This window comes from Nerophis ophidion, linkage group LG06, assembly GCF_033978795.1.
Source record: "Nerophis ophidion isolate RoL-2023_Sa linkage group LG06, RoL_Noph_v1.0, whole genome shotgun sequence".
NCBI classification, from domain to species: Eukaryota; Metazoa; Chordata; class Actinopteri; order Syngnathiformes; family Syngnathidae; genus Nerophis; species Nerophis ophidion.
The window spans coordinates 16,959,012-16,972,986 of NC_084616.1; the positions used below are offsets into that span (position 1 = coordinate 16,959,012).

Here is a 13,975-nt window from a genome sequence, read left to right on the forward strand (position 1 = left end):
GATATAATAAAAATAACTAAAAACCTAGGGAGGTGTTTAGGGGACGTCCAACCGGTAGGAGGCCACGGGCAAGACCCAGGACACGTTGGGAAGACTATGTCTCACGGCTGGCCAGGGAACGCCTCGGGATCCCCCGGGAAGAGATAGACGAAGTGGCTGGGGAGAGGGAAGTCTGGGCTTCCCTGCTTAGGCTGCTGCCCCCGCGACCCGACCTCGGATAAGCGGAAGATGATGGATGGATGGATGGATGGATGGAACTAAAAACTTGTTGAAAAATAAACAAGTGATTGACTTATAACTAAAGTGTCGCGTTGAGTCACCCCAAGATGCACGAGGACCGGACAGGCATGAATTGCAGGTAAGAGCTTGTTTTAATACAAAAATAAAATACAAAATGAACAAACGAAAAGCGTGCCGCACGCACGGAGAGCTAGGCTAACACTTAGCACTGAGTCAAAGTCCAAAATAAGCGTGCCGAGCGCACGAGAAGCTAAAGCCAGACTTAGCACAAGTAAAGACACAAGAAAACATACCAACGTGAGTGTTGCATGGAGCAAACAACGGATCAAGACCGAACTGATGTCGAAGGCAGGCTTAAATACTATATCAATAATCAAAACACAGGTGCGCATCAAAGACAAGAGCATGTGGAACAAATGTGTGAAACCATGGTAACAAGATAAAACAAGGAAGAGCCAAACCAGGGATCAGAAGAGTCCAAAAACAAACAGGAAACACAAAAGGACTCAAAAAAACATAATATATGATCCGGGCGACGGATCATAGCATAAAGACGTCTACACATAGAAGTAATCATCTACTTAAAGTGCCCTCTTTGGGGATTGTAATGGAGATCCATCAGGATTCATGAATCTTTAACATCAATATTTATGGAAAATGTCCACAAAAAATCTAGCTGTCAACACTGAATATTGGATTGCATTTCTTTTCACAGTTTATGAACTTACATTCATATTTTGTTGAAGTATTATTCAATAAATATATTTATAAAGGATTTTGGAATTGTTGCTATTTTTAGAATATTTAAAAAAAAAAATTCACGTACCCCTTGGCATACCTTCAAGTACCCCCAGGGGTACGCGTACCCCCATTTGAGAACCACTGATGTACAGTATGTGACATAGTAGAGTATATAATCTAGCATGTGACATAGTAGAGCAGGGGTCACCAACCTTTTTGAAACCAAGAGCTACTTCTTGGGCACTGATTAATGCGAAGGGCTACTAGTTTGATACACACTTAAATAAATTGCCAGAAATAGCCAATTTGCTCAATTTACCTTTAAAAAATAAATCTATATATATATATAAAAATGGGTATTTCTGTCTGTCATTCCGTCGTACATTTTTTTCCTTTTACGGAAGGTTTTTTGTAGAGAATAAATGATGGAAAACCCACTTAATTGAATGGTTTAAAAGAGAAGAAAACACGAAAAAAATGAAAATTAAATTTAGAAACATAGTTTATCTTAAATTTCGACTCTTTAAAATTAAAAATTCAACCGAAAAAAATGAAGGGAAAAAATAGCTAATTCAAATCTTTTTGAAAAAATTAAAAAAATAATTTATGGAACATCATTAGTAATTTTTCCTGATTAAAATTAATTTTAGAATTTTGATGACATGTTTTAAATAGGTTAAAATCCAATGTGTACTTTGTTAGAATATATAACAAATTGGACCAAGCTATATTTCTAACAAAGACAAATCATTATTTCTTATAGATTTTCCAGGACAATTTTTTTTAAAGAAATTCAAAAGACTTTGAAGTAAGATGTAAATTTGATTCTACAGATTTTCTAGATTTGCCAGAATATTTTTTTTGAATTTTAATCATAATAAGTTTGAAGAAATATTTCACAAATATTTTGCATCGAAAAAACAGAAGCTAAAATGAAGAATTCAATTAAAATGTATTTATCATTCTTTGCAAAAAAAAAATTACTTGAACATTGATTTAAATTGTCAGGAAAGAAGAGGAAGGAATTTAAAAGGTGAAAAGGTATATGTGTTTAAAAATCCTAAAATCCTTTTTAAGGTTGTAATTTTTTCTCTAAAATTGTCTTTCTGAAAGTTATAAGAAGCAAAGTAAAAACTAAATGAATTTATTTAAACAAGCGAGACCAGCTTGCTAGTAAAAAAATAACATTTAAAAAATAGAGGCAGCTCACTGGTAAGTGCTGCTATTTGAGTTATTTTTAGAACAGGCCAGAGACCTACTCATCTGGTCTTTACGGGCTACCTGGTACCCGCGGGCACCGTGTTGGTGACCCCTGTAATAGAGTATATAACCTAGCATGTGACATAGTAGAGTATATAACCTAGCATGTGACATAGTAGAGTATATAACCTATTATGTGACATAGTAGAGTTAGTATACAACCTATTATGTGACATAGTAGAGTTAGTATACAACCTAGCATGTGACATAGTAGAGTTAGTATACAACCTAGCATGTGACATAGTAGAGTATATAACCTAACATGTGACATAGTAGAGTTAGTATACAACCTAGCATGTGGCATAGTAGAGTTAGTATACAACCCAGCATGTGACATAGTAGAGTTAGTATACAACCTAGCATGTGACATAGTAGAGTTAGTATACAACCTAGCATGTGACATAGTAGAGTTAGTATACAACGTAGCATGTGACATAGTAGAGTGTATAACCTAGCATGTGACATAGTAGAGTATATAATCTAGCATGTGACATAGTAGAGTATATAACCTAACATGTGACATAGTAGAGTTAGTATACAACCTAGCATGTGACATAGTAGAGTTAGTATACAACCTAGCATGTGACATAGTGGAGTTAGTATACAACCTAGCATGTGACATAGTAGAGTTAGTATACAACGTAGCATGTGACATGGTAGAGTGTATAACCTAGCATGTGACATAGTAGAGTATATAATCTAGCATGTGACATAGTAGAGTATATAACCTAACATGTGACATAGTAGAGTTAGTATACAACCTAGCATGTGACATAGTAGAGTTAGTATACAACGTAGCATGTGACATAGTAGAGTTAGTATACAACGTAGCATGTGACATAGTAGAGTATATAACCTAGCATGTGACATAGTAGAGTATATAATCTAGCATGTGACATAGTAGAGTATATAACCCAGCATGTGACATAGTAGAGTATATAACCTAGCATGTGACATAGTAGAGTATATAACCTATTATGTGACATAGTAGAATTAGAATATGACCTAGCATGTGACATAGTAGAGTTAGTATACAACCTAGCATGTGAGATAGTAGAGTATATAACCTAACATGTGACATAGTAGAGTTAGTATACAACATAGCATGTGACATAGTAGAGTATATAACCTAGCATGTGACATAGTAGAGTATATAATCCAGCGTGTGACATAGTAGAGTATATAATCTAGCATGTGACATAGTAGAGTATATAATCTAGCATGTGACATAGTAGAGTATATAACCTAACATGTGACATAGTAGAGTTAGTATACAACCTAGCACGTGACATAGTAGAGTTAGTATATAACCTAGCATGTGACATAGTAGAGTTAGTATATAACCTAACATGTGACATAGTAGAGTTAGTATACAACGTAGCATGTGACATAGTAGAGTATATAACCTAGCATGTGACATAGTAGAGTATATAATCTAGCATGTGACATAGTAGAGTATATAACCCAGCATGTGACATAGTAGAGTATATAACCTAGCATGTGACATAGTAGAGTATATAACCTATTATGTGACATAGTAGAATTAGTATATGACCTAGCATGTGACATAGTAGAGTTAGTATACAACCTAGCATGTGAGATAATAGAGTATATAACCTAACATGTGACATAGTAGAGTTAGTATACAACGTAGCATGTGACATAGTAGAGTATATAACCTAGCATGTGACATAGTAGAGTATATAATCCAGCGTGTGACATAGTAGAGTATATAATCTAGAATGTGACATAGTAGAGTATATAATCTAGCATGTGACATAGTAGAGTATATAACCTAACATGTGACATAGTAGAGTTAGTATACAACCTAGCATGTGACATAGTAGAGTTAGTATATAACCTAGCATGTGACATAGTAGAGTTAGTATATAACTTAACATGTGACATAGTAGAGTATATAACCTAGCATGTGATACAGTAGAGTATATAACCTAGCATGTGACACAGTAGAGTATATAACCTAGCATGTGACATAGTAGAGTATATTATCTAGCATGTGACATAGTAGAGTATATAATCTAGCATGTGACATAGTAGAGTATATAATCTAGCATGTGACACAATAGAGTATATAATCTAGCATGTGATTTAGTAGAGTATATAATCCATTATGTGACATAGTAGAGTATATAATCTAGCATGTGACATAGTAGAGTATATAATCCATTATGTGACTAGTAGAGTATATAATCTAGCATGTGACATAGTAGAGTATATAATCTAGCATGTGACATAGTAGAGTATATAATCCATTATGTGACATAGTACAGTATATAATCTAGCATGTGACACAGTAGAGTATATAACCTAGCATGTGACACAGTAGAGTATATAACCTAACATGTGACATAGTAGAGTATATCATCTAGCATGTGACACAGTAGAGTATATAACCTAGCATGTGACATAGTAGAGTTAGTATATAACCAAGAGTATAGAATCTAACATGTGACATAGTAGAGTATATAATCTAGCATGTGACACAGTAGAGTATATAATCTAGCATGTGACACAGTAGAGTATATAACCTAGCATGTGACATAGTAGAGTTAGTATATAACCAAGAGTATAGAATCTAACATGTGACATAATAGAGTATATAACCTAGCATGTGACATAGTAGAGTTAGTATTTAACCTAGCATGTGACATAGTAGAGTATATAACCTAACATGTGACATAGTAGAGTTAGTATATAACCTAGCATGTGCCATAGTAGAGTTAGTATATAACCTAGCATGTGACATAGTAGAGTTAGTATTTAACCTAGAATGTGACATAGTAGAGTATATAACCTAACATGTGACATAGTAGAGTATATAATCTAGCATGTGACATAGTAGAGTATATAACCTAACATGTTACGTAGTAGAGTTAGTATACAACCTAGCATGTGACATAGTAGAGTTAGTATACAACCTAGCATGTGACATAGTAGAGTATATAACCTAGCATGTGAATAGTAGAGTATATAACCATGCATGTGACAAAGTAGAGTATATAATCTAGCATGTGACATAGTAGAGTATATAACCTAGCATGTGACATAGTAGAGTATATAATCTAGCATGTGACATAGTAGAGTATATAATCTAGCATGTCACATAGTAGAGTATATAATCTAGCATGTGACACAGTAGAGTATATAATCTAGCATGTGACATAGTAGAGTATATAATCCATTATGTGACATAGTAGAGTATATATTCTAGCATGTGACATAGTAGAGTATATAACCTAGCATGTGACATAGTAGAGTATATAACCTAGCATGTGACATAGTAGAGTATATAATCTAGCATGTGATATAGTAGAGTATATAACCTATCATGTGACATAGTAGAGTATATAATCTAGCATGTGATATAGTAGACTATATAACCTATCATGTGACATAGTAGAGTATATAATCTAGCATGTGACATAGTAGAGTATATAATCTAGCATATGACACAGTAGAGTATATAATCTAGCATGTGACATAGTAGAGTATATAATCCATTATGTGACATGGTAGAGTATATATTCTAGCATGTGACATAGTAGAGTATATAATATAGCATGTGACATAGTAGAGTATATAATCCATTATGTGACATTGTAGAGTATATAATCTAGCATGTGACACAGTAGAGTATATAATCTAGCATGTGACATAGTAGAGTATATAATCCATTATGTGACATAGTAGAGTATATAATCTAGCATGTGACATAGTAGAGTATATAACCTAACGTGACATAGTAGAGTATATAATCTAGCATGTGACACAGTAGAATATATAATCTAGCATGTGACACAGTAGAGTATATAACCTAGCATGTGACATAGTAGAGTTAGTATATAACCAAGAGTATAGAATCTAACATGTGACATAGTAGAGTATATAATCTAGCATGTGACACAGTAGAGTATATAATCTAGCATGTGACACAGTAGAGTATATAACCTAGCATGTGACATAGTAGAGTTAGTATATAACCAAGAGTATAGAATCTAACATGTGACATAGTAGAGTATATAACCTAGCATGTGACATAGTAGAGTTAGTATTTAACGTAGCATGTGACATAGTAGAGTATATAACCTAACATGTGACATAGTAGAGTTAGTATATAACTTAGCATGTGACATAGTAGAGTTAGTATTTAACCTAGCATGTGGCATAGTAGAGTATATAACCTAACATGTGACATAGTAGAGTTAGTATATAACCTAGCATGTGACATAGTAGAGTATATAACCTAACATGTGACATAGTAGAGTTAGTATATAACCAAGAGTATAGAATCTAACATGTGACATAGTAGAGTATATAACCAAGCATGTGACATAGTAGAGTTAGTATTTAAAGTAGCATGTGACATAGTAGAGTTAGTATATAACTTAGCATGTGACATAGTAGAGTTAGTATTTAACCTAGCATGTGACATAGTAGAGTATATAACCTAACATGTGACATAGTAGAGTTAGTATATAACCTAGCATGTGACATAGTAGAGTTAGTATATAACCTAGCATGTGACATAGTAGAGTTAGTATACAACCAAGAGTATAGAATCTAGCATGTAGAGTAGGACCATTTCTTACAAATAACAAGTCTCGGATGATGATGTCATAGATGGTTTTGAGATAGCCACGTGTTGATCTAATGTCTCCAGTTTTATGTGACAGAGTTGGCGCTTGAGTCCTCATGACCGGACCTTTTCCGGAACCAACATTTCTCAGAACTGCATTACTAGTGTAGTGTTTTGTAGCAATGAGTTGCGTTCGAGTTGCATCATATCTGCACTGACTGTGTGGCGGTGAATGCGGAGTAGTGAAACAAGAAAAGAATAAATGCTTAAATTATACTGATTTTTTCTGCTCTGCATTTTACTGAACAACATTTTTTTTTACACTGATTTATTTTTTTACTAAATTTTTCTGCAAAGGATTTTACTGAACCCAAACTTTTCACACTGAAATTTTATGTGCTGCATTTTACTGAATTGTTTTTTTACACTACATTTTATGCACTACATACCTTTTACTGAAAAAAAAATTTACACAGAATTTTTCTGCACCCAAATTATTTTTCACACTGAATTTTTCTGCACTGCATTTTACTAAACCACATATTTTTTTACACTTAATTTTTTTACACTGCATTTGACTGAATGTAATTTTCTTTAAGCTGAATTTTTTTACACTACATTTTCTGCAGTTTTTTACTGTACAAAAAAAAATTCTGCAAAATTTTTTTACACTGCATTTTTCTGCGCTTATTTTTAAAAAAAAATTTACACTTAATTTTTCTGCACTGCTTTTGACTGAATTGCTTTCCGCCCGATTGTAGCTGAGATAGGCTACAGTGACCCTAACGTGCCAGCAAAAGGGACAAGCGGTAGAAAATGGATGCATCGATGAATTTTCTTTACGGTGACTTATCTTTTTACACCAAATTTTCTGCACAGTTTTTTACTGAACCAAAAAAAATTTACGCAGACATTTTTTTACACTGTATTTTTCTGCACTGCATTTTAATGATCCCAATTTTTTACGCTGAACTTCTTTACATTGAGTTTTTCCACACCCTAATTTTTTACACTGAATTTTTCTGCACTGCGTTTTACTAAACCCAAAAAATTACAGGGATTCTTTTTCACGCTGCATTTTTTTTTACACTGAATGATTTTACACCGGATTTTTCTGCTCTGCATTTTACTGAACTGATTTTTTTTACACTGAATTTTTTTTTATATACAGAATTGTTCTGCACTGCATTTTACGAAAGCCAATTTTTTTACACTGAATTTTTTTTACACTTAACTTGCTGCACTGCATTTTACTGAACTGCTCTTTTTTAACGCTGAATTCTTTTTACACTTTTTCTGCATTGCATTTTACTGAACAACATATTTTATATTGAATTTTTCTGCACCCCAATTTTTTACATTTAATTTTTCTGCACTGCATTTGACTGAATTTAGTTTTCTTAACAGTGGATTATTTTTCTACACTAAATTTTCTGCACTGTTTTTTACTGAACCAAAAAAATGTAGGCGGAAAATCTTTAACACTGAAATTTTCTGCCCTGCATTTTAGTGAACCTATTTTTTTTATGCTGAACTTTTTTACATTGAATTTTTTGCACCCAAATTTTTTACATTGGACATTTCTGCACGGCTTTTTACTGAACCAAAAACATTTTCACGCATTATTTTTTTTGGCCTAAATTCTTCTCCACCTAAATTTTTTTACACTGAATTTTTCTGCACTGCTTTTTACTGGGGGCTTCACGGTGGCAGAGGGGTTAGTGCGTCTGCCTCACAATACGAAGGTCCTGCAGTCCTGGGTTCAAATCCAGGCTCGGGATCTTTCTGTGTGGAGTTTGCATGTTCTCCCCGTGAATGCGTGGGTTCCCTCCGGGTACTCCGGCTTCCTCCCACTTCCAAAGACATGCACCTGGGGATAAGTTGATTGGCAACACTAAATTGGCCCTAGTGTGTGAATGTGAGTGTGAATGTTGTCTCTCTATCTGTGTTGGCCCTGCGATGAGGTGGCGACTTGTCCAGGGTGTACCCCGCCTTCCGCCCGATTGTAGCTGAGATAGGCGCCAGCGCCCCCCGCGACCCCAAAAGGGAATAAGCGGTAGAAAATGGATGGATGGATGCTTTTTACTGAATCATTTTTTTTTAAACTGAATGATGTTTACACTGTATTTTTCTGCTCTGCATTTAACTGAACCAATTTCTTTTACACTGAATTTTTTTAAAATACAGAATTCTTCTGCACTACATTTTATTAAACCAGATTTGTTTTATACAGATTTTTTTTTACACTAAATTTTTTTGTATTTAATTTTTCTGCACCCAAATGTTTTACATTTAATTTTCATGCACAGCATTTGACAGAACCCATTTTTTAAACGTTTTTTTTTTTACACTAAATTTTTCTTTTTTTACACTGAATCTTTTTTTACATGGAAATGTTTATCCTGTTTTTGTTTTTTTACACTGAAATAAAAACGAAATAGTTCCACACATTTTTTTAAAACACAAATTGTCAGCATAATTTGATGTGGGTAGAAAAAATCAGTTACATAAATTCCGCGTAAAAAATAACACTTTGTAATAAAGACACAAAGGAACCACCATTTTATTTGGGTATCTTGATGGAAAATGGGGTCAGAATGTTTTTTCCCCCTCGTGCGATACAGCTGCGTCACGCACAAGATACCAGACGCGGGGTGGGGAGAATCGATATCATGCCCTATTTAAAAGATTTGAAAGCTATCGACCCGTAACGGGTTGTTTCTAACCCAGCTCTGGAACTGCATGTGCAGTCACATCACGTGAAGAAAGCAAACTTTGTTGTTTTTTTGGGACCGACGTGAGACTAACCGGCACCCCGCTTTCTGGCGCGGGTGTCAGGCCACTCAAACACGGCGAGTAATCGCAGCTTGTGCTGAAGCAAACACAAACACACACTTTGTCCAAACAACACACCTCCATCTTGGCTGTTAAACCAAGCCTAGTATAGCGTTACAACAAATAAAAGGAGGGCCACAATAAATTTTCAAATATTTCAATTACATTTTTTCCATTATGGCCCCGCGCCCTCTTAAGTTACTAGTTACCTATAGCACTAACTTTTGGTCTTAAAACTTGGGTATTAAACAAAGCCTAGTTTAGCAATACAACAAAGAAAACGAAGGCCACAATAAATTTTTAAATTTTTCAATTACATTTTTTTTCCATGTATTCAGTTACTTGTTACCTTATAGCACTAAATTTGGGTATTAAAACTTGGGTATTAAAATAAGCCCAGTTTAGTGTTACAACAAAGAAAAGGAAGGCCACAAGAAATTTAAAAATATTTCAATTACATTTTTTCCATTATAGCCCCGCGCCCTCTTAAGTAACTAGTTACCTTATAGCACTAACTTTGGTGATTCAAACCTGGGTATTAAACCAAGTCAAGTTTAGTGTTACAACAAAGAAAAGGAAGGCCACAATAAATCAAAACAATTTTATTTATATATTTTTCCAATTATAGCCCCGCCCCCTCTTAAGTTACTAGCTACCTTTTTGCACTAAATTTGGATATTAAAACAAGACTAGTTTAGAGTTACAACAAAGAAAAGAAAGGCCACGATAAATTTTAAAATATTTCAATTACATTTTTTTTCATGTATAGCCCCTCTTCAGTTACTAGTTACCTCATGGTACTAAATTTCGGTATTAAAACTTGGGTATTAAAACTAGCATAGTTTAGCATTACAACAAAGAAAAGGAAGGCCACCATAAATTTGAAAATATTTCAATTATATTTTTTCTCATGTATTGCCCCGCCCCCTCTTCAGTTACTAGTTACCTTATAGCACTAACTTTGGGTATTAAACCAAGCCTAGTTTAGCGTTACAACAAAGAAAAGGCCACAATAAATTTAAAAATATTTCAAGTGCATTTTTTTCCATGTTTTTCCATGTATTCAGTTACTCGTTAGCTTCTAGCACTAAATTAGGGTATTAAAACTTGGGTATTAAAACAAGCCCAGTTTAGTGTTAAAACAAAGAAAAGGAAGGCCGCAAATAAAACAAAACAATTTTATTTATATTTTTTTCCATTTATAGCCCCGCCCCCTCTTAGGTTACAGCACTAAATTTGGACATTAAAACTTGGGTATTAAACCAAGCCTAGTTTAGCGTTACAACAACAAACTAATGAAGGCCACAATAAATAAAAAATAATTTAAATTACATTTTTTTCCATGTATAGCCCCACCCCCTCTTCAGTTACTAGTTACCTCATAGCACTAAATTTGGGTATTACAACTTGGGTATTAAACCAAGCCTAGTTTAGCATTACAACAAAGAAAAGGAAGGCCACTCTAATTTAAAAACAATTTTAAATAAATTATTTTCTATGTATAGCCCCGCCCCCTCCTCAGTTACTAGTTACCTCATAGCACTAACTTTGGGTATTAAGCCAAGCCTAGTTTAGCGTTACAACAAAAAAATAATGAAGGCCACAATAAATAAATAAATATTTAAATTAAATTTTTTTCCATGTATAGCCCCACCCCCTCTTCAGTTACTAGTTACCTCATAGCACTAAATTTGGGTATTACAACTTGGGTATTAAACCAAGCCTAGTTCAGCATTACAACAAAGAAAAGGAAGGCCACACTAAATTAAAAACAATTTTAAATATATTATTTTCTACGTATAGCCCCGCCCCCTCTTCAGTTACTAGTTACCTCATAGCACTAAATTTGGGTATTAAAACTTGGGTATTAAACCAAGCCTAGTTTAGCGTTACAACAAAGAAAAGGAAGGCCACCATAAATTCGAAAATATTTCCATTACATTTTTTCCATGTATAGCCCCGCCCCCTCTTCAGGTACTAGTTACCTCATAGCACTAACTTTGGGTATTAAGCCAAGCCTAGTTTAGCGTTACAACAAAGAAAAGGAAGGCCACAATAAATTTACAAATATTTAAATTAAATGTTTTTCCATGTACAGCACCCGCCCCTCTTCAGTTACTAGTTACCTCATAGCACTAAATTTGGGTATTAAAACTTGGGTATTAAACCAAGCCTAGTTTAGCATTACAACAAAGAAAAGGAAGGCTACAATAAATTAAAAAATATTTCAATTACATTTTTTCTATGTATAGCCCCCGCCCCCTCTTAAGTTACTAGCTACTTTTTTGCACTAAATTTGGGTATTAAAACAAGCCTAGTTTAGCGTTACAACAAAGAAAAGGAAGGCCACAATAAATTAAAAAATATTTCAAGTACTAGTGTGTGAATGTGAGTGTGAATGTTGTCTGTCTAATCTGTGTTGGCCCTGCGATGAGGTGGCGTCTTGTCCAGGGTGTACGCGCCTTCCGCCCGATTGTAGCTGAGATAGGCGCCAGCGACCCCAAAAGGGAATAAGCGGTAGTAAATGGATGGATGGATTTCACGTACATTTTTTTCCATGTTTTTTCCATGTATTCAGTTACTTGTTACCTTATAGCACTAAATTTGGGTATTAAAACTTGGGTATTAAACCAAGCCTAGTTTAGCGTTACAACAAAGAAAAGGAAGGCCACAATAAATTAAAAACAATTTTAATTATATTGTTTTCCATGTATAGCCCCACCCCCTCTTCAGTTACTAGTTACCCTATAGAACAAAATGTGGGTACTAAAACTTGAGGATTAAACCTAGCCTAGTTTAGTGTTACAACAGAGAAATGGAAGGCCACAATAAATTAAAACAATTTTATTTATATATTTTGCCATGTATAGCCCCGCCCCCTCTTCAGTTACTAATTACCCTATAGCACTAAATTTGGAAGGGTGCCTAAAAGTAACCATGACAACCACACTATGATATTTAGGTAAAAGTCCTGCCTTAAACATGTGCCAAAGCGCACAAACACTTTAAATAAATGCTATTTGCTAAACAACTTATTGCGCCGCCTGTTGCTTTGGCGTGAAGTTGTTTTTTCAAAGAGACTGACGTTGGAATCGAAACTAGCTAAAGGGATGTTTCGAGTGTAAATAATCCGACAGTTCGGCAACACCCAAACGCCGCACTCACCTGAAGCGCGGCGAATCCTTGACACATTCCTCGAAGTCCACCGTCATCTTCGCGTCCCGCTCGCTCGCGGTTCCTCCGTCACAAGGCGGGGTTCATGTCCCGGCGGAGGTTTGTCGGCTCGTTGCTGGCGGGGATTCGCTCCTTCTGGCAGACGCCGAGGAGCCGCGCAAACGCCCCATCGCCGCGCTGCGTTCACGGTCCCGTCCGCGGAGCGCGTACGTTTCGTTACTTCGCCTGAAAGACACAGAATCGTCACCGATTAACCCTCACACGACTTTATATACACTATAAGAATAAATATTGAATATTTTACCCGCAATTAGAGTTTTAATTAGTGCATTTTACGCGGTTTCCAGGGAGGGAGTGTCAATAATTCCAACGCGTGCCTGAACGCAGCACATGTGCCGCCCTGCGCGTGGGAATGAATGAAGGATGACGTCACGCATTTCTTCTCTTTTTGTTCAAAAGTAGCCGGAAGTTGTGTTTGACCTATAATCATGAGACACAAACATAAAATGTGCCTTAAATTCTGGACTTTGGAAAAAAAATACAATGTTTAGTTGAAAGTTTTAAGGAACTTTATTGTTGTACTGATACACATTGTGCAAATCTTTGCAGTAGACCGGTTTAATTTACAACATTTTTAAAGTATACTTACGTTAAATATGACTGTAATTGGATACTCGCTTGTCACTCTCAAGCGAGTATCCAGATACAAGTTTTAATTTGCGAAAAATCATGAGGAGGTGGCACTGAGGCCATACCCGGCCAGCGGAGAAATCATCGGTATTCCCTTTTTTTTTTTTAACTCAAATGTAATGTAACGAAAAAAAGCTAAAATATTAATAATAATATGAAAACAATTGTCGTTTATAACACTAAGCTGACACTAGGCTTTGATATAAAATGTGTTTGTAGCATTTTTATAAACAAAAAAAATATCAAAATGTTCCCAACATACATTCAAATTTGTAAACATTTTTACACTTTGTCATTAAGTCTATTTCATTTTTACTATGTTTTTATGACATGTTGTGGTACAAAAATTGTTTTAACGCTGACATTTTTTTTACACTGAAATTTTCTGTAATGGATTTTACTGAACCCAATTTTTCTACACTGATTTTTTCAGCACTG

The 13,975-nt window shown here is 34.8% G+C and overlaps 1 protein-coding gene across 6 annotated transcripts in view; it reads right to left on the reverse strand.

Moving 5' to 3' along the window:
* The window catches only part of acap3a (ArfGAP with coiled-coil, ankyrin repeat and PH domains 3a), a 95,865-nt gene extending 82,254 nt beyond the window's left edge, over positions 1 to 13,611 (reverse strand). For 2 of the 6 annotated variants that reach the window (XM_061902844.1, XM_061902840.1), the window contains exons 1-2: positions 13,152 to 13,608; positions 12,839 to 13,072 (exon numbers count right to left, since the gene is read on the reverse strand). In XM_061902844.1, coding sequence (XP_061758828.1) covers positions 12,839 to 12,885 — 47 coding nt within the window. In that variant the 5' untranslated portion in view covers positions 12,886 to 13,072; positions 13,152 to 13,608. Of the gene's footprint in view, positions 1 to 12,838; positions 13,073 to 13,151 lie in introns of all 6 variants that reach the window. The other 4 variants (XM_061902842.1, XM_061902839.1, XM_061902843.1 and 1 more) reach the window with 3 other exon arrangements.
* Between the last annotated feature and the right edge of the window lie 364 nt (positions 13,612 to 13,975).